Here is a 19681-nt window from a genome sequence, read left to right as displayed (position 1 = left end):
AGAAAGTGAATAAGGAAAAGTTATTTACTTGTTCCCATAATATAAGAACTAGGGGCCACTCAATGAAATTAGTGGGCAGCAGGTTTAGAATGAATAAAAGGAAGTTCTTCACTCAGTGCACAGTCAACCTGTGGAACTCCTTGCCAGAGGAGGTTGTTAAGGCGAGGCCTATAACAGGGTTTAAAAGAGAACTGGATGAATTCAGGGAGGCTAGGTCCATCAATGGCTATTAGCCAGGGTGGGCAGGGATGGTGTCCCTAGCCTCTGTTTGCCAGAGGCTGGGAATGGGCGACAGAGGATGGATCACTTGACGATTCCCTGTTCTGTCCATTCCCTCTGGGGCACCTGGCGTTGGCCACGGTCGGCCGACCGGACACTGGGCTGGATGGACCCTTGGTATGACCCCGTCTGGCCCTTCTGGGGGGGGGGGGTTGATGGGCTGCTCTGCCTGGGGGCGGCAGCTGGGGGGGGTTGACGGGCAGCTCTGGCCCGGGGGAGGGGTTGACGGGCAGCTCTCCCCGGGGGGGTGCAGCTCTGCCCAGGGGGGGCAGCTGGGGGGGGTTGACGGGCAGCTCTGGCCCGGGGGGGGGGGTGAACAGCTCGGCCCGGGGGGGGCAGCTGGGGGGGGGTTGACGGGCAGCTCTGGCCCGGGGGGGGGGGGTTGACGGGCAGCTCTCCCCGGGGGGGTGCAGCTCTGCCCGGGGGGGGCAGCGGGGGGGGTTGACGGGCAGCTCTGCCCGGGGGGGGGGGCAGCTCTGCCCGGGGGGGGGCAGCGGGGGGGGGTTGACGGGCAGCTCTGGCCCGGGGGGGGGGTTGACGGGCAGCTCTGCCCGGGGGGGGGGGGCAGCTCTGCCCGGGGGGGGGCAGCGGGGGGGGGTTGACGGGCAGCTCTGGCCCGGGGGGGGGGTTGACGGGCAGCTCTGCCCGGGGGGGTCCCCTCTCGCGGGGGGGGGCCCGGCCCAGGCACCACCTGCCCTAGCGCGTTGTGATTGGGGCCGGGGGCCGCGGCCGGACGCGGGGACGGTAACCATGGCAGCCGCCGAGCGGGCTGCGTTCCTTCCGCTTCCGCTTCCGCTCCGCTCCGCCCCGCCCCGCCGCGGGCCCGCGCAGAGACTGAAGATGAGCAAGGCCCGAGAGAGCCCCGCGGCGACAGGTGAGCACGGGCCCCGCCCCCCCCCGCGGGCTGCGCCCCCCTTCCTCAGGCCCGAACCCTCCCCCCCCGGGCCGGGCCCCCCCCCCCTTCCTCAGGCCCGACCCTCCCCCCCCCGGGCCGGGCCCCCCCCCCCTTCCTCAGGCCCGACCCTCCCCCCCCGCCCTCAGGCCCGACCCTCCCCCCCCGCCCTGGGCCGGGCCCCCCCCCCCTTCCTCAGGCCCGACCCTCCCCCCCCCGCCCCCTGGGCCGGGCCCCCCCCCTTCCTCAGGCCCGACCCTCCCCCCCCCGCCCCCCCGGGCCGGGCCCCCCCCCCCTTCCTCAGGCCCGACCCTCCACCCTCCCCCCCGGGCCGGGCCCCCCCCCCCTTCCTCAGGCCCGACCCTCCACCCTCCCCCCTGGGCCGGGCCCCCCCCCCCTTCCTCAGGCCCGACCCTCCCCCCCCGCCCGGTGGGCTGCGTCCCCCCCCTTCCTCAGGCCCGACCCTCCGCCCCCCGGGCCGGGTCCCCCCCCTTCCTCAGGCCCGACCCTCCCCCCCGCCCCCCGGGCCGGGCCCCCCCCTTCCTCAGGCCCGACCCTCCCCCCCCGCCCCCTGGGCCGGGCCCCCCCCTTCCTCAGGCCCGACCCTCCCCCCCCGCCCCCCGGGCCGGGTCCCCCCCCTTCCTCAGGCCCGACCCTCCCCCCCCCGGGCCGGGTCCCCCCCCTTCCTCAGGCCCGACCCTCCACCCTCCCCCCTGGGCCGGGTCCCCCCCCTTCCTCAGGCCCGACCCTCCCCCCCCCGGGCCGGGTCCCCCCCCTTCCTCAGGCCCGACCCTCCACCCTCCCCCCTGGGCCGGGCCCCCCCCTTCCTCAGGCCCGACCCTCCCCCCCGCCCCCCGGGCCGGGCCCCCCCCCTTCCTCAGGCCTGACCCTCCCCCCCCCGCCCCCTGGGCCGGGCCCCCCCCTTCCTCAGGCCCGACCCTCCCCCCCCGCCCCCTGGGCCGGGCTCCCCCCCCTTCCTCAGGCCCGACCCTCCCCCCCCGCCCCCTGGGCCGGGCTCCCCCCCCTTCCTCAGGCCCGACCCTCCCCCCCCCGCCCCCTGGACCGGGCCCCCCCCCCTTCCTCAGGCCCGACCCTCCACCCTCCCCCCCCCGCCCCCCCCCTTCCTCAGGCCCGACCCTCCCCCCCCCGCCCCCTGGGCCGGGCCCCCCCACTTCCTCAGGCCCAACCCTCCCCCCTCCCCCCCCGGGCCCCCCCCCTTCCTCAGGCCCGACCCTCCCCCCCCCCCGGGCCGGGCCCCCCTTCCTCAGGCCTGACCTTCCCCTCAGCCCGCTGGGCCGGCCCCCCACTTTCTCTGGCCCGACCCTCCCCCGGGCCAGGCCCCTCTTCTCTCCCACCCAACCCCCACCCCTTCCTCCTGCCTGAGTCCTCTCCCCCTCCCCGCAAGGACCAAGTCACCCTTCCTGACCACCCCCACCGGCCCTGGCCCCCTTCCTCCCACCTGACCTCCCTTCCCAAGGGCCAGGCAGCACTCCCTTGCCCCTGCTGTGGCCAAGCCCTGGCGCTGAGCCCCTTGCCCCATCTCTTCCCCGTCCTTATTATCGGAAAAACCCGGGAGGTGGGCAGGCGCAAGCCCACCCACTTCTAAAGGCCCCTCCCCAGCCTAGCGGGAGGGACCACTGGAACCAGGAACCAAATGAATACGAGGGACAACTAATAAAAAACAGGGATCGGAGTGATGGTCACCGGTTCAAAACCAGGGTACCGGATGGGGACACCAAGCAGAGGACCCCGGACAGCGCCCACTGCTCCTCAGAGGTATCTAGGGAGCCAGCAGACGCTGCCCAGTGGAACTCTGCCCGGATGCGTGGGACGAGGGAGGAACGGAAATAGGCCCCACAGTTGCCGAGCACCTCCTCGTCCAACATCTTCCTCCTGATGTTATAGATGGTGACTTTAGCTAGAGCCAGGAGGAGGTTGATGAGGAGGTCTTGCGATTTCGTGAGGCCTCAGATAGGGTGTGCGAAAAACATGTGTGGGGAAAAGTGCAGCCAGAACCTCAACAGGGGCTGCAACCTGGCGCATTCGAGGTAAGCGTGCGCCAGGTTCTCCCTCATGCTGCAGAAAGGGCAGGCCTCAGGTACGGGGGTGAACCACGCCAGATACATGCCCGTGCTCACAGCTCCATGAAGGAGCCACCAACCGATGTCCCCGGAGGGCCTTGGGACCAAGGTGGAATAAAGGCTGGCCCACTGGGGCTCCTCACACAACCTCTCTTACCCATAGGAGGAGCTGCCGCAATCCTGCTTCGCTACCTCCAGGACCAGAATCGGCCGCACAGCGCCCAGGACGCCTTTGGGAACCTGCAGCGGGAGCATGGGCTGGGCAAGACGGTGAGAAGCAGGCAGAGCTAGGAGCCTGCACAGATGCACCCACCACAGAGGCTCTCCCCCCCCACTCTCCCCCCCATCCCTCGGCTGCTTGGAGCAAGGTGCCAAGGCAGGTCAGAGCCTTCTACCCAAGCAAGAAGCTGGTAGGGAGCGTCTTAGTGACCCTGCCAGATGGGTGGGAGCTGCCACTGCCTCCCTTCCCCCCACAGCAGCGTGAGAAACCCCCAGCCTCTGGCTAACCCACACCACAGGCAGGTGGTGGGTGGCAGCAAGAACCCCCTGGATAGATGCACAGATGGCTGGCTGCATGGGCAGATTCCATATCTGCAGCTGTAACAACACACACAGCCCTTCAGGCCTGTCTAGTTCATCTCTTCCCTCCCCAGCTTACTCCCCAGGGTAGCTTTCTGGTGCTCTGTCCAGTTCTCATGTGGACTCCTGTTCCTTTTTGCATCAGGCTGTGGTGAAAGCACTGGAGCAGCTGGCTCAACAAGGGAAAATAAGAGAGAAGGCTTATGGGAAACAAAAAATATACTTTCCAGACCAGGTGAGATGAATCTGTTCAATTTCCCTAGGAAACAAAAACAATCTTGAGTGAAAAACTAAACAGATCAGCTCCAAGTAAAGCCTTTTGGCGAGGCATGGCCTTCCCTGTAGTGTTTGTTAGTGTGCTGACAGCTGCATCAGGCACAGAGGAGACACTGTCGAGAAGCTTTTATTTACATATCGGTTCAGCACAAAATGCACGAGGAGACTCCAGTATGTATGTTTATATGGACACCTGCAGCTTTCCTCATGTTTCAAAGCAATATACACTGTCTTGCATTTATTCCATTCAAATGCTTTGGTTCTTCCTTTTACTTTGGATTATTTTATTTGAAGGAACCCAGCAATCCACTGTTCACTAACGTAAAACCTGCTGTTTAGCTGTGTAACAGCCTAGACAATGTCTCCAGTTTAGACTATAATGTAATACATATGAACTTTTGTTAATATTAACAATGGCCAAAGCTATGCCATTCTAGGCCATTTATTAGCACTCTTCCCATCCCCTCATAACCAATGGAGATGATACCTTTAGGAGCACATTGTGTATGGCTGATCTCGAGAACTGCAGCAAGCTGTCATGGGAACAAATGTCTCAAAGATCTCTGTCAAAAATGGGTGGTGGTGACTGTACAGGGAGCATCTGTTTACTGTAATTCATAATGCATCATCTTTCTTCTCGCTCAGGATCAGTTTCCCACAGTGAGTGATTCTGAGTTTAAAGCCTTGGACAATGAAATCTCGGAGCTTTCTTCAAAAGTACAAACCCTTCAACAGAGCTGCCGCCATATGGAATCAGGTGTGTTTGAATTTCCGCTTCTACTGCCAGGTTTATTTCAAAGTAGATTAGCTCGGAAGCTGAACCAGCATGGAGTGTGTGTGAGGCAGCGCAGTGTGGCACCAAGCATGGAGCGTGTGTTGTGAGGCAGCGCATTGCGGTGCCAGCATGGAGTGTGGTGTCATGCAGACATTAATGCTAGCTGTTGAGCTGTAGCTGTGGGCATCCCTGGGTAACGAGCGATTCCATTCCAGAACTGAAGGATCTGAATGGCTCAATGACAACCCCAGAGATGATTAAAGAGATTGAAGAGTTAAAAAAAGATTGTGCCAGTTACACAGAGAAACTGGAGCGAATTAAATCTGCAGCCAACCATGTGACTCCCGAAGAGAAAGAGAAGGTAAAGAGCTGGACGGGGCTGTGCCACCGAACGCAGCAGCCGAGAGCCCAGCTCAGCGCTACTTGTCTTAACAAAATACTCAATAAATGATCCTTAGATGTAGACAAGGAATAGCTTGTCCCTTCTGGATGGGTCCTCTATTTCTGTAAGCCAGGTGGTGTGTCTGAATGTGAGAATGAAAGGCACCTTAGAATGCTGACAGACGTTTCGAATCTGACATCAAACGCTGAAGAATTGGAGTGGTTGTGGGAGAGGTTTGAAACTCCAGCACAAACTGTCCTCTTCTCAATTAACTTCCCAATGTTCCTGTTTATAGGCGAAGGCTGTGCTTTAGTGGCCTCCTCTCTTAAGTCTGATCACACTACCTGAGCATTACCTACTGGGCGTGCTGAAGTGCTGGTCAGCTTTAAGTATGGCTAACTCCAGCATGGCGGAGCCAATCCCAGAGTCTGATGTCGCTGGAAATGTCCTGCTCCCTAATGTTCTCAGCAGACCCTTCGATGTGTGCCTCATTAGATTGTGTGTGTATCTAGAGGGGGCAGCTATAAAGGCTGGTACCTGAGTGACTCTTGCCTGCAGCCCTTTGCTCTGGGTTGTCATTTTATTAATACAGATATTCATCATTTTAGCCTCTCAAATCATCCATTTTAAAAGGAGACCCACTTCCAAAGAGCTTATTTGTCAGACAGTTGCCTGCACTGTGTGATGGTCTTGAACACTAAATAAGCATCTTGCTCTGGCCTGGCCTCCCCTCCTAGCACTAGTTCCTTGCTTCACACTAGGGAGCGGCTGGGTTTAATGTTACTCATTCAGTCTTGTTGGTTGCAGGTTTACAACGAGAAAAAGCTGTACTGTAAAGAATGGAGAAGGAGAAAGAGAATGGTAGCAACCTTTATTATGAATACTGGGTAGATGGGCACTATTGGGTGGTGGCAATGATACCCAAGAGGCGACTGGGTGTTTCAATCAGGGGAAAAATGCTAGCGACGTAATGATTTATGGAGCAGCCCTGGGGGTCTGTGGTAGCTGATCATCTTGTTTCCACAACCTGCTGTCAAGCTAGTCAAGAACTAATTGACCTATGAACCTCTTCAGCATTCAGCTTATACTAGTCTTGAAGTGGTGATGCCTGGGCCCTTCTGGTGTCACCCAGGAGGAGGAACCACAAGGCCACTTCTCCCCACTCTAATGCTGCTGTTCTCCAGCTTCCATCCCATAGTTTCTAGTGCTGGAAGGGCAGCCATCCTGGCAGGGAGACCTCTTCCTGGGCTCTGATTTCAGCTTTCCAACGTATAGACATAGCAAGACAAGCTCCCAACCATCCTCTCTGGCTTTCCAGTGGCAGCTCCCTCTCCCACTCACCAGAGTCATCTTGTTCGGGGGGCTTCAGGTTTATAGTCTAATAGTGATGCCAAACTGCCACTTTAAATGGACCAGTGGTCCATTTGCAAAGCAGATTATCATCACTTACAGCCTGAAATATATGGGGTGAAAGGAACCCTACAGCTGTCTGCCAGGGACCATTGCACTTTCATTCGTGTGCAATGGCTAACCGGGAGGAGACCTAATTTCAGCAGCCTGCGTAGTGGCCTCTGTTGGGGGGTGTGCAAGGCAGGCGTGCACCCTAGGAAGCCTCATTACTTGTGGCCATGGGGGCTAACGCTTTGGCCTTTGCTAAGCTGTGTATGTAAAGCTTCTCCCGCTGGTGAGCTTGCCCAGGTTTCACTTAACGTGTCTGTTTTCTGAAGAAATGGAGCTAAATATCCTTTCAAATTATTTTGTTTTACCAGGCGACTGAGCTACTTGATGCAATTCTGGAGGGCTACCCCAAAAGCAAGAAACAGTTCTTTGTAAGTACGACCAGATCCACCCACCTTTGATTAACATAAATCTGCAGGTATTCTGCTGCAAGTGGTGTAACCCTCAGTAAGTCCCACAGTGCTGGAAAGGGCCCTGTTTCTGAATTCTCTCTGTGCTGTACAGCCAGTGTAACTCTCCTTTGTGCTCTTGGTAACGAGGCTGCGTTGTTCTTGTGCAGGAGGAAGTTGGGATAGAGACGGATGAGGATTACAATGTCACTTTGCCGGTGGCTGTCTGAGTTGCTGATAGGAGCCACTGCTCCAGGGGAGAAAATTGGCCAGTGTGGAACCCAACAGAAGCCGCTTCTGAAACTTGCACTGTTTGTAGGGCTTGGTTTTGTCCTGCGTCTTTTATATATGTTTATGTTTTAAAATGCTTTGCAGTCAGGAGGGTGGCTAGAGGGGTTGAGGCAGCTCCAGGTCCCATCATATCCTCATTTGCAGTGGAGTTGTTTTATTATCCTTTGTTGCAATGGGCAGTTGGGATGGTGCCTCTCCACGGGGCTATGGGTGTGTTGGATTGCCAACAAGTAGGTGAGTTTGTTCTAGCAAAGGGAGGAAAGGAGCATTTAGGAGAGAAGAAAGAAACTAGTTGTTTAACTGTGTAGGGATGTACAGGCATCTCAATGTATTTAATAGAGAGGGTGGGAAACGCTTCCCGCAGCATCTACCATGTCGTAATGCTGTATATAGGAGTGTGATTCATTAAACACCCCTGTGTCTCATCTTAGGCCTGCTTCTTCCATAATTATTTCTCACCCTGCATGTCCTGGTGGTAGCAAGACTGGCCTCCCGACTGCTCTCTGGCCTCCTGGCCGCTTTGCTCACACAAAAGGGAGGCTGGCTGTATTCCAGTCTGGTTTAACTGTGGCTTTGAGAACCATCCGAGTCAGGCACCCGGATAACGGGGGATGACCGGGTGGGGAGGGCTGATCCAAAACGGCTGCCATAACACTGGCTAAGGGGTCAAGTTGGGCATCCTGAAATCACTAGTCACTTCTGAAAAATTGGCCCTTGCCTTATCACCTCTCATAGCAAACCCAGTGATTCTGTGTCAGAAATAAACAGAGGGACAACCCTTAAAACGCTTAGCAAAAATTTATTATAATTACTTTTCATGATAGAAAAATATTTCATTTCCACCTGAGTGAGGTCTGTAAAAAGCAATGTCCTTTGAGAAATACACATGCCACTTATTAGTTAACAGCACAGGCTACTGCTTCTGCAAACAGGGTGCTTTCCTTACAGCAAAGCAACATCTTACAAGAGTTACCCATCTGTGCTTGAGTACGGCCATAGAGGTAGCTGCCCCTATTGTGTGCAATTCACTTCAGCAGTTAGGCATGTTGCTGCAAACAAACTCTTGAACTTCCTAGGGGCTGTATGCTGCATTTGGACCAACAGGGACACTCAATGCAGGCTTTGTAGAAGTGCTTTGTTTTATAAAATCCAAGACCAACAGGAATATTTCCTTGATTAAATGGAAACAGCAGTTTAAACATTATGCCCCTGCTTCAGTGTTTGAAAGGCAGGCAGCCAGCACCGAGAAACCACCATACCCAAACTGAAGAAAACGCACAACAGTCACTTTTAGAAGTGTGGTAGGAACATAATTGAAAATCGACAAATACTGTTGTAAGAGAGGTTTCAGAGTAGCAGCCGTGTTAGTTGTATTCGCAAAAAGAAAAGGAGTACTTGTGGCACCTTAGAGACTAACAAAATTATCTGAGCATAAGCTTTCGTGAGCTACAGCCGATGAAGTGAACTGTAGCTCACAAAAGCTTATGCTCAAATGAATTTGTTAGTGTCTAAAATGCCACAAGTACTCCTTTTCTTGTTGTAAGAGAGTTACTCTGTTGGGGGTAATTCCAATAGTGTCACCTTGTTTGAGTAGTAAAACACCATGGCTGCTTTAGCAGACAGCTGCCATCTGCTTTAAGAGACCTGAAGGGTTATAGTGAACAAAACAGGGTGTAACTGATTTAAATTGTCTCAGACAAGCAGCTGTCTGCAAAACGTAAACTGATAACATGTTAGTGAGATTTTTTTTCAATGCATTACAAAAATCAAGGCTTTATTATATATAAAACTATAGTTCTAAACAAGAGTAGACGTCTACTTAGAATCCACAGCTGCTCTGTGCTAGACTATTCTACTTTCCCACACAGTGTGACTTCATCAGAAAGTGCCATGTCATATAAAGCCTGCCAGAGATCAGCCTCTGTACCGATAAAACTGGAGAAGGCTGTAGCGAAAGCTGCACGCATGTTTAATTGTTTAGGAAATGTGGCTAGAGTCGAAAAGGCCAAGTCAGCAGCTGGCTCAAGCAGAGGCTTGAGGCCATGGTCATCTGCACAAGAAGGGGAGTCCCTTCAGCACTGGGATTAAGTGACTCTCCTTGTGGCAGTGAGGGGCCAACCCACCCAGCTTCCTTTGTGTGGCCTTTTGGAAAGTCATTCTACACCAGTAAAGCAAGCAGCCTTCCATCCCTAGGCTGAACTAGACCATCGGGATTGAGGCCCATAGGAATTGCTAGTGCAGAACCCATCTCAACAGTAACTAGAACCAGCTGCTTCAGAGGAAGGTGCAAGAAAGCCTGCAGAGATGGGAGAACCTCTCCCAAGGGAAGCTTCTTCCTAACCCCCTTTAGTAGAGATCGGTTTGCCTGGTGCAGGAGGGTTCATAACCCAGCTCAAGTCTTTAATCCTAATGTAGCAACTGGCTCTGGGGTGGGGGGGAAGAGGTCTCCCTTACTATCGCCACTCTCTGCTTCCTTTCACAGCCCTGCATTGCCCTGTGGAAAGGTGCCTGGGTAGCTGCGATTTCAGCAAGTGCTCACCTGGAAACCGAACAGCCTGTGTTCCATCTGTTCTACAGCTCATGCCCAGGCTCTGTGGTTTTCAGGGTATGCATCCCAGCAGGCAGTAATGTGCACTGCTAAGATGACCAGGCAGTAGTTAAGACTCCAGGCCATTCCCCATCACAGGGAGCAGGACCATCTGCCTGCTACAAAGTAGCACCGGCTGAGCTACTGCCACTCTTGCAAAGAGTCAGGGGCTCAGGCAAGGCCCGTTCACTGCCATGCCAGTTTGGGTGAGACACCCTCTCCTGCCTTCCTTTGGGGCAATGAGAAGTATATTTAATCCACATCTAAACTCCCTTCTCTGCTGACTGAGTCCCTACAGACTGCGACAGGGTCTGTGGAGAGGTACATAAGCCCAGTTTTGGTTTTTGGTCAATACAATAAATAATCCAGAGAGAAGCTTTAACAATCACAAGGGAAACAGACCAGCCATTCCTGGAGTCTGTTTCCCAACTCCGTCCCTGCTGGCGGTACCCAGTAGCAGTATGGATGAAGAACGCAGGCCCATTCTGCTAGGGCACTAGCAGGGAGAGCAGTCAGTAGAGCTGATTCTTCAGCTGATGCAGAACCCCAAGCACGATGTCCCGCAGAGTCTGGGGAGAACAAGGAGGAGGCAGGATCAGTCACTCTGCGGGACGAATAAACATTCACCTTGGCAATGCCTCTGTGGGTTCCAGAACAGACCAGGGAACTCCTTACAGAGGGGAATACATGCGTAGAAAGGCAGCTGGGTACCTGCTGCACCAGCCACGCACAGCGGTGTTTATGGGAACAAACCTGGGGGTCATGGGGTACATGGCTTCAGTGCCTCAGGATTACTGAGAGTACAGGACCTGCCAGCTTGGATCAGACCAAAGGCTCGTCCTGGCCATTTCCTGTCTGACAGTAGCAGAACCAGCTGCTTTAGAGAAAGGAAGTCTAGTGTGAGAAGGTGTGGTATGACGACTTGCCCCTCAGGGAAGGTTCTCCCTGGCCCCCATGAGCTAGAGCCTCATTTATGCTCTGAAACAGGAGGGTTTCTATCCCTGTCAAAGCTCGTGTTTGCTGGGGCTCTTGTTCTCCAGCTAAGTGCCTACGGATATCTCTACGCTGAGAGAAGAACCCCACAGCAGCAAGTTTCAGAGCCTGGGTCAGGTAACTCGGGCTCGAAGAGCGTGCACTATGAGGCTCAAAATAGTAGAGTAGATATTCCTGCTCAGACTGGGGCCTGGGCTCTGAAACACCCCTCTCTGCCGGTCTGCAGAGCCTGGGCTCTGAGTCTCACTGCAGCAGGGGTTTTTGTAGTGTAGCTGAACCTTGGGTTTGCCTGATCTCCTGTGGCAGGCAGCACTACCATGCCAGCTGAACAGTGGGGTAAAGTTTCTCTCTCTATTCATTTTGAATTTGCCACTTTCAGTTTCACACATGGTCCCTTTGCTCATTAGGAGACCAGGAGAACAGGAGTTCTCCAGCTCCCTCCTCAGCCTCAGGCACGATTTTGCATCTCTTTATCATGTCCCCTGTTCTGCCTCTGGTAGACAGTCCCAGGCTTTCCATGCCCCTAGTCGTTCTCGTCACATCCCTGAATCGTCTGCTTGTGCTTTGTCCTTTCAGAGATGGGGTGACTGGAACTGCATTCGCTATCTCCATCCTGGCCTTTAAACCTCCTAACGTGCTTGGACTGCTGCCCGGTGTTGAACTGGCCCTGGCGCTAGTTAATTAGAGCCCAGTAAGGTGTAGGAATAGTTCAAGACGTTCCCTCCAATGTGCATTGCTTTGCATTTGTATCTACTGAAGCTGTCTGGCCCTATGCAAGAGCTTGCCCCATGTTACTTTGTGTGCGGCTCCTAGTCCTTACCTGTGGCTTACAGTGCTCTTCAATCCAGCTGAAGACACAGGCTGAAAGTTCCTGAAAACTTGCTACTGAGATGGAGGCATTAAAGGACTGGAACAGTGAATCCATGATGCCTTGGAAAACATTAAACTTGACTTGGTCAGAGACCTGGTCTTTCCCCTCATTTGGATTATCCTGATGAGCTTTCACAATCTGCTCATAGTTTCTGAAACAAACCAAAGAAACCCGGATAAAATGGCAGGCTTGGGAAGCCAGCTCTGGCCTCAGACACCTTCCAAAGCTCTGTTTGAGGTGCGAGAGAGACCAAAGATGTGCCGCAGTGTTTCCTGAAGGCCCTTAACTTTGCTTGTTAGGACCATAAGCAACACTCACACTGGCTGTATGGTTAAGGTAGCAGGCTCTGGGCTTAAATTCCTTAAGGGGAATAAATGCAGGGAAATCACAGTCTCCCCTCCATGTTGGAGAGGAGACCCAGGAACAGGCTGGGGCTCCTTGCTCTGAGTTGGCACCCCCCTATGGACAGTCCCCTTGCTCAGCCCATGCCCCTCGCACTATATTGGGATCTGTGTCAAATCCAGCTTGACCAGCGAGTCAGATGCTATCCAGCCCTGGGATGGAATTGAGAGGGGGAGAAAAAGGTGAGTATGGTGGGTGTCTGCTGCAGTATGTAACGAACAGGGTGTCTATCTCCCTGCTCCCTTGGGGTGGGGGATGTGCAACAAGCTGCTCCTTACACTTTCATGATCTTCAAAGCTGTGACATCTTTCCTGAGTGTAGAAACTTCCTCCTCCTGCTTCTTCTTCTCCTTATGGAGGAACTGAATGTAGTCAATGGCTGAAAAGCAAAGGGAGGACGAGGGTTTAGGATGCTCGAGACAGGTCAGAGGTCACAGTGACGACGCTCAGCAGGGGACAGGAGGAGCAGACACTGGGGCACATGCAGGATTGATGCATGGCCCTAGATTTCATCCCCACAGACCTCATGCATCCAAACTGACCAGGAGCCAGGCTCCGTGACTCCTCTCCTCAGAGGGTCCCAGTGCTTCACATCCCAGCTCCAGGGAGGGGGAGCAGGGTGCTCTAGATCATACGCTAGCAGTGGCCAAGCTGAGAGGAGTCCCAGCCTCCTAAGCCCTAAACACAGTCTTCCACCCTCAACCTAAGTGATTTCGATGCCCATGAGCTGCAAGAAGGGGGTGACTGGGCTAGGCAGCTCGTGCTTCACCTTGTAACAGTGTGCCTCCCTTGCACTGGTAGGCTGATTGCATAAGTGTTACTCAGTCTCAGCAAGAGACCAGGACAGTGTTAACCTGCAGAGCCAGCCAGGAGCGGGTGGGGAGGGAGCAGACAACTCAGTGAGGCCTGGAACAAGGCACCTGCCATTTTAGTTTTGATTGTCTGCAGGGAGGGTTCTACAGCTCAGATGGCTTTCCCCATGGAACCCCCATGAACAGAGGTGGGTCCAGTTCTGGCTGGCCAGTACCCCGCTCAGTGACCAGAGGAGTACAGCCGTCCAGCACAGAAGCTATTTGTCACAGCTGTTGGGAATGCCAGCACAGGCCCAGAAATCGCTCCCCACCACCCCCAGACTCACTTTTCTGCAGGACGATGGCTTTGCTTAGTTTCTGGGAGCCAATGGAGAAGTCCTGCTGCTGGCACGTGGGAACGATGGCCTGCAAGTCATCGTAGCCTTTCTGCAGGGGGGGCAGAGCGGAAGTGACAGCGTGTTTTAGATTCAACAGCATGGGATGATGGCAGCTGGCTGGGTAGATGGTTTAACAAGGTGGAAAGCTCCAGCTCCCCCGAGTTGATACAAACCCCCTACAGCATCATGAACATTTGGTGGAACACTGAATTTAACAGCTAAATAAATAACACAAGGTGCTGGTGCTGTAGAATAATGGGCCCTCCTGCGTCTGATGTGAAAGGAAGGTGCTGTCTGAATTCTCATGCAAAGAAACAGCCTGCTAGCTGCTCTGAGGTTACCTTGATGGCATCTCGTCTCTTCTGCTCGGCCTGGGTGTGGGCACGTCTGCGCCGGTCCTTGTATGACTCTTTGTAGGTTTCCTGGTGATAATCGCTGTCTTCATCATCTGCAGCGGAAGAATGGTCACCATCAGCTCTGGGGGCACGTGGCAACTCCCAGAGCCCAGGAAGCAGAGACAAAAACTGATACCTACAGTTACTGAGGTAACATGGAGACCACGCAGTGTCTGGACTGGGGATCATTTAGACACCTGTGCCTGAAAACAGCTCCCAGCGACACCACTTAGCTACCAATTGGATGGACTAGCTCCAAACAGTACTTTCAAAAGGATGGGGCCGAAACACAGTAAAGATCCACCTGTCCAAGGGCATCTCTGCTGACAACAGCCCACAGCGTGAGTGAGCAGCTGGGGAAATTCATTATAGGGAAGGCCAATAACAAAGATACTAGGTGCCAACTAGGCCACCTGCTTCTCCTGCAGACCCCTGGGGTTGGGTGCTGGCTTGTCTACACAGGATTCTCACTAGAAAGGCTCTGCAGCATTCTGGATTTCAAGAAGGACTGGGTGTCTAAGCTGAGATCCCTTCCACAGAGGGGACAACTTTTCAGCACTTCCTAGAAATCAGGCCCCTTTAACGTGTCTTAGAGCGGGCATCCATCACCACTCAGCACTTGAAAACGTCGGCCAAAAAGTTTCTTCAGACCTTCGCTCCAGCTCTCCTCTGTTCGCCATTACCAGGAGAGTCCCATCAAACTACCCTGCAGGAAGCCAGAACACCATCCTCCCTACCCAAGGGCAAGACTTCTGCTCTAGCTGGCAGAGGAAGCTCTTGCAATCACAGTCTCATAGAGAACATCTACCTAAGGAGAACAAGACTGAATAGGAGTGAGAGAGCAGGAAAAGCCCCTATTAACTGAAGTGCTGGAGAAGCTGGTGGAACATAGAGAAGGTACCATACCTGTATTGGGGACTGAGGAGGCACTGGTGGAGCCAATGCTGTTGGCTCGGGATACTATGCTTCCTTTCCTAGTGCTTTCCACAAAGAGCGCTGAAAGAGAAAATACCACAGCGTATTTCCCTACGTCATGCAGGAGGCGGTGAGTAAGTGTCACTAACCCCCAGAGACACTGCAAACTGGGACAGAGAAGGGATCAACTCTGGGAGGCAAGTCACAGGGCAACCAGCTCCAGGGATTAGCAGCTGTTGCAGTCCCGGTCAGTGTGCAGATAGTTGCGATGAATGCTGAAAAGCCATTGGGACCAGATGTGAAAGCCAACTAAAGCACAGCAATGTAACTAATATCCTTTGCACCAGTTTCCCTATCTGTAAGATGGGGAAAATAAATTCTAGGAGACTTGCGAAGTGCTTCAAGAGCCTCTCATTAAAGGAGCAAAGAATACATTGATGATTGCATCTGTGCTGCTTTTCCGATGAAAAGATATTCATCTTGTTTTAAAAGGCCAAAGGGTCCGATAAGAGACTGTGGATTTGGACCAAATTTGACCAGGTTGTCCCTCTTCTAACAGCATAAGCTAGAGCAAAGCACAAAAGTGACCACAGTTCCCTGGCACACTTAGCTGTGACCTGACAGAGTTTGGGAGGAGGAGGACACAAAGCTACTCACAGGGATCCAGTCCACTGTCACTGTATGCAGAATCCACCTGGTGCATTGTAGGATGAGCGAATTACAGCGTGAGAAAACAGGCGGAGAAGAGAGAAAAAGAAACAAACCAGTGAGTGAGGCACTTTCCTCTTTAGTGAATTTGCTTTTTTGTGCAATAAACTATTTTGCCAACACGTGACAGCAAGTGGGAACAATGTGGGTGGTCCCATGAGCCCCCACACAACACATACGCTTTCCAATTCCCTTGAAGGCTGAAACACTGGTTTGTTCTTCAGTTTAACAAGGCTATGACTGCAGGATTGATCTGGTTTCAATTTTACTACACTTTATTCTAGAACTACATGGTCAGATTTTCAAAAGCATATACACATTGAGGACAATAGGAGAAGCTGGGTGTCGAGCAATTGTGAAAATCCAACTCTGGTTCCTGCACAGACTCTGGGCACTTATGGACACACAGTCAACACTTCCTCCCCCTTTTATGTTGTTATATTTATCTGAATGTTAAGACTGAATACAAGAAAAGACAAATGACCATGTAGCTCTGCTCCAGGTGTTCAGGAGAACAAAACATTCATAGAAAATTAAAGCTCAGCCTCTGGGAATGACTCTCAAAATACACTGCTCCCTGGATATGCCAAGCAGGAAACCTAAGTGCATTCAACAGGCAAGTCCTCTGCTTGGTTAGTGTCCCTCCATCGGCAGCAGTTATGTAAGGCCTCCCCCAAGGAACCAAGGATCAGATTTGTAAAGGTATTTAGCTACCTAAAGAAGCAGATGGGCACTTAGTGGCGTAGAAAAGTGCCTTAGCACCTAAATCCTGGGTCACACAAACTTCCACTGATTTGAAGATATGGACCTTAGTTCCTTTGCAAAATCCCACTAGGCATCTAAACACCTTTACAACTCTGGCCCTAAGTGTATTTAACTCCTTGGAGCCACTTGAGAGACGTTTTCCCCAGATAGTCAAGATTTTGCAGTGACAGAAATGTAGAATTGTGGAATAATCCACCCATATTGGATGGTTCCTCCCCAATCCCAGCTGTCCATAGTTGGCTTGTGTCCAGTGCAGGAGGGTTTCTGTCCCTTCCCAATGTCGCGCGGAGGGGGGGGGGGGGAAATGGGCAGGGAATAAGTCAGCAGTGGTATCTGATTCTCTTTATGCAGTAAAAGGCAAGACACTCCAGGAGAGCCACCAGCCAGCAGCTTTGCCTCCAGTCACATCCCCTCAGAAATCTGCCTCCTCTGGCACAGAGCTGGGAACCTGCGTGGTCACAGGGAGGTTGGACACATCTCTGACCTGACCCCAGTCCTGACGTAACCCCTGACCCCTAGCCTGACATGACCCCATCTCTGACCTGACCCCAATCCTGACGTAACCCCTGACCCCTAGCCTGACGTGACCCCATCCCTGACCTGATCCCTGACCTCAATCCTGACCTGACCCCATCCCTGACCCCTATCCTGACCCGACCCCATCTCTGACCTGACCCCAGTCCTGACGTAACCCCTGACCCCTAGCCTGACATGACCCCATCTCTGACCTGACCCCAGTCCTGACGTAACCCCTGACCCCTAGCCTGACATGACCCCATCTCTGACCTGACCCCAGTCCTGACGTAACCCCTGACCCCTAGCCTGACATGACCCCATCTCTGACCTGACCCCAGTCCTGACGTAACCCCTGACCCCTAGCCTGACATGACCCCATCTCTGACCTGACCCCAGTCCTGACGTAACCCCTGACCCCTAGCCTGACATGACCCCATCTCTGACCTGACCCCAGTCCTGACGTAACCCCTGACCCCTAGCCTGACGTGACCCCATCTCTGACCTGACCCCAATCCTGACGTAACCCCTGACCCCTAGCCTGACGTGACCCCATCTCTGACCTGACCCCAATCCTGACGTAACCCCTGACCCCTAGCCTGACCTGACCCCATCCCTGACCCCTATCCTGACCCGACCCCATCTCTGACCTGACCGCAGTCCTGACGTAACCCCTGACCCCTAGCCTGACATGACCCCATCTCTGACCTGACCCCAGTCCTGACGTAACCCCTGACCCCTAGCCTGACGTGACCCCATCTCTGACCTGACCCCTGACCTCAATCCTGACCCGACCCCATCCCTGACCTGACCCCACCTGACTTCTGCCCCCCACAAAGCCCCGCCCTTGGGTTCCCCAGGCCCCTGCGGCTTCGGGCCTGTGGGGCGGAGAGGGGTCTCGCCCTCTCCCGGGGAGACGGGCCCCGCGGTGTGTCCCGCGCCGGCCGCCATCCCGCTCCTGGGACTCACCTTCCCCCAGGGGTCCTCGGGCGAGGCGCCCGCCTGCTCCGCCATCTTCCCGGGGACTCCGGTCATGTGACCCCCAGCGTCAGCCAATCACAGCGCCCGACCGCTGCAGCGCGAGCGGCTTCCGGGAGACGCCCGCCGCGGGGGCGGATGGGAGATGCAGAGTCTTCGCAGGGGCTGACGGGAACTGTAGTTCCACCGCGGAGACTGATGGGAGCCGAAGTGTGTCCCGGGACCTGGCCCGTCGGAGCCACGAGGGGGCGCCGTGACACAGGATCCTGCCGCGGGCCCGGACCCGCGTCCGGGCTGCGAACGGGGACACATGGGGGGGGGGGGGGTCGGGGTCTGTGACCTCAGATGACCCCATTCCCTGCCCTGGGTCGGGGTCTGTGACCTCAGATGACCCCATCACCTGGTCAGTGTCCTCGCATGACCCCATTCCCTGCCCTGGGTCTGAGTCTGTGACCTCAGATGACCCCATTACCTGGTCAGTGTCCTCGCATGACCCCATTCCCTGCCCTGGGTCTGAGTCTGTGACCTCAGATGACCCCATCACCTGGTCAGTGTCCTCGCATGACCCCATTCCCTGCCCTGGGTCTGAGTCTGTGACCTCAGATGACCCCATCACCTGGTCAGTGTCCTCGCATGACCCCATTCCCTGCCCTGGGTCTGAGTCTGTGACCTCAGATGACCCCATTACCTGGTCAGTGTCCTCGCATGACCCCATTCCCTGCCCTGGGTCTGAGTCTGTGACCTCAGATGACCCCATCACCTGGTCAGTGTCCTCGCATGACCCCATTCCCTGCCCTGGGTCTGAGTCTGTGACCTCAGATGACCCCATTACCTGGTCAGTGTCCTTGCATGACCCTATTTCCTGCCCTGAGTCTAGGTCTGTGACCTCAGATGACCCCATTACCTGGTCAGTGTCCTCGCATGACCCCATTTCCTGCCCTGAGTCTGGGTCTGTGACCTCAGATGACCCCATTACCTGGTCAGTGTCCTCGTATGACCCCATTTCCTGCCTTGGGTCTGGGTCTGTGACCTCAGATGACCCCATTACCTGTTCAGTGTCCTCGCATGACCCCATTTCCTGCCCTGAGTCTAGGTCTGTGACCTCAGATGACCCCATTACCTGGTCAGTGTCCTCGCATGACCCCATTTCCTGCCCTGAGTCTGGGTCTGTGACCTCAGATGACCCCATTACCTGGTCAGTGTCCTCGCATGACCCCATTCCCTGCCCTGGGTCTGTGTCTGTGACCTCAGATGATCCCATTACCTGGTCAGTGTCCTCGCATGACCCCATTTCCTGCCCTGGGTCTGGGTCTGTGACCTCAGATGACCCCATTACCTGGTCAGTGTCCTCGCATGACCCCATTTCCTTCCCTGGGTCTGGGTCTGTGACCTCAGATGACCCCATTACCTGTTCAGTGTCCTCGCATGACCCCATTTCCTGCCCTGGGTCTGGGTCTGGGACCTCAGATGACCCCATTACCTGGTCAGTGTCCTCGCATGACCCTATTTCCTGCCCTGGGTCTGTGACCTCAAATGACCCCATTACCTGGCCAGTGTCCTTGCATGACCCCATTCCCTGCCCTGGGTCTGGGTCTGTGACCTCAGATGACCCCATTACCTGGTCAGTGTCCTCGCATGACCCCATTTCCTGCCCTGGGTCGGGGTCTGTGACCTCAGATGACCCCATTACCTGGTCAGTGTCCTCGCATGACCCCATTTCCTGCCCTGGGTCTGGGTCTATGACCTCAGATGACCCCATTACCTGCTCTGTGTCCATGCATGAACCCATTCCCTGCCCTGGATCTGGGTCTGTGACCTCAGATGACCTCATTACCTGTTCAGTGTCCTCAGATGACTCCCATTCCCTGCCTTGGAGCTGGTTGTGTGACCTCTGGTGACCCTATTAACTGTCCAGTGACCTCAGAATACCCCATTCCCTGCCCTGGGTCTCCATCTTGTCCTCA

General features: G+C 54.8%; 2 protein-coding genes across 2 annotated transcripts; one reads left to right on the top strand and one right to left on the bottom strand.

Annotated features, from left to right (window-relative positions):
- The first annotated feature begins 993 nt into the window (after positions 1-993).
- On the top strand, positions 994-7832 carry PSMC3IP (PSMC3 interacting protein). The gene is made up of 8 exons (XM_073325480.1): positions 994-1153; positions 3416-3522; positions 3977-4066; positions 4753-4864; positions 5098-5243; positions 6072-6125; positions 7034-7093; positions 7282-7832. The coding sequence occupies exons 1-8, from the start codon at positions 1030-1032 to the stop codon at positions 7339-7341; spliced, it is 753 nt and encodes a 250-aa protein (XP_073181581.1). The 5' UTR covers positions 994-1029; the 3' UTR covers positions 7342-7832.
- MLX (MAX dimerization protein MLX) lies at positions 7282-17812 on the bottom strand. The gene is made up of 8 exons (XM_073325479.1): positions 17709-17812; positions 15411-15447; positions 14745-14834; positions 13785-13891; positions 13393-13492; positions 12534-12633; positions 11803-12004; positions 7282-10558 (listed from the first exon to the last, which is right to left on the bottom strand). The coding sequence occupies exons 1-8, from the start codon at positions 17772-17774 to the stop codon at positions 10502-10504; spliced, it is 759 nt and encodes a 252-aa protein (XP_073181580.1). The 5' UTR covers positions 17775-17812; the 3' UTR covers positions 7282-10501.
- Between the last annotated feature and the right edge of the window lie 1869 nt (positions 17813-19681).

The sequence above is a fragment of the Lepidochelys kempii genome, chromosome 27, assembly GCF_965140285.1.
Source record: "Lepidochelys kempii isolate rLepKem1 chromosome 27, rLepKem1.hap1, whole genome shotgun sequence".
Taxonomy (NCBI): Eukaryota; Metazoa; Chordata; order Testudines; family Cheloniidae; genus Lepidochelys; species Lepidochelys kempii.
This window is presented reverse-complemented; position numbering and strand designations above follow the sequence as displayed.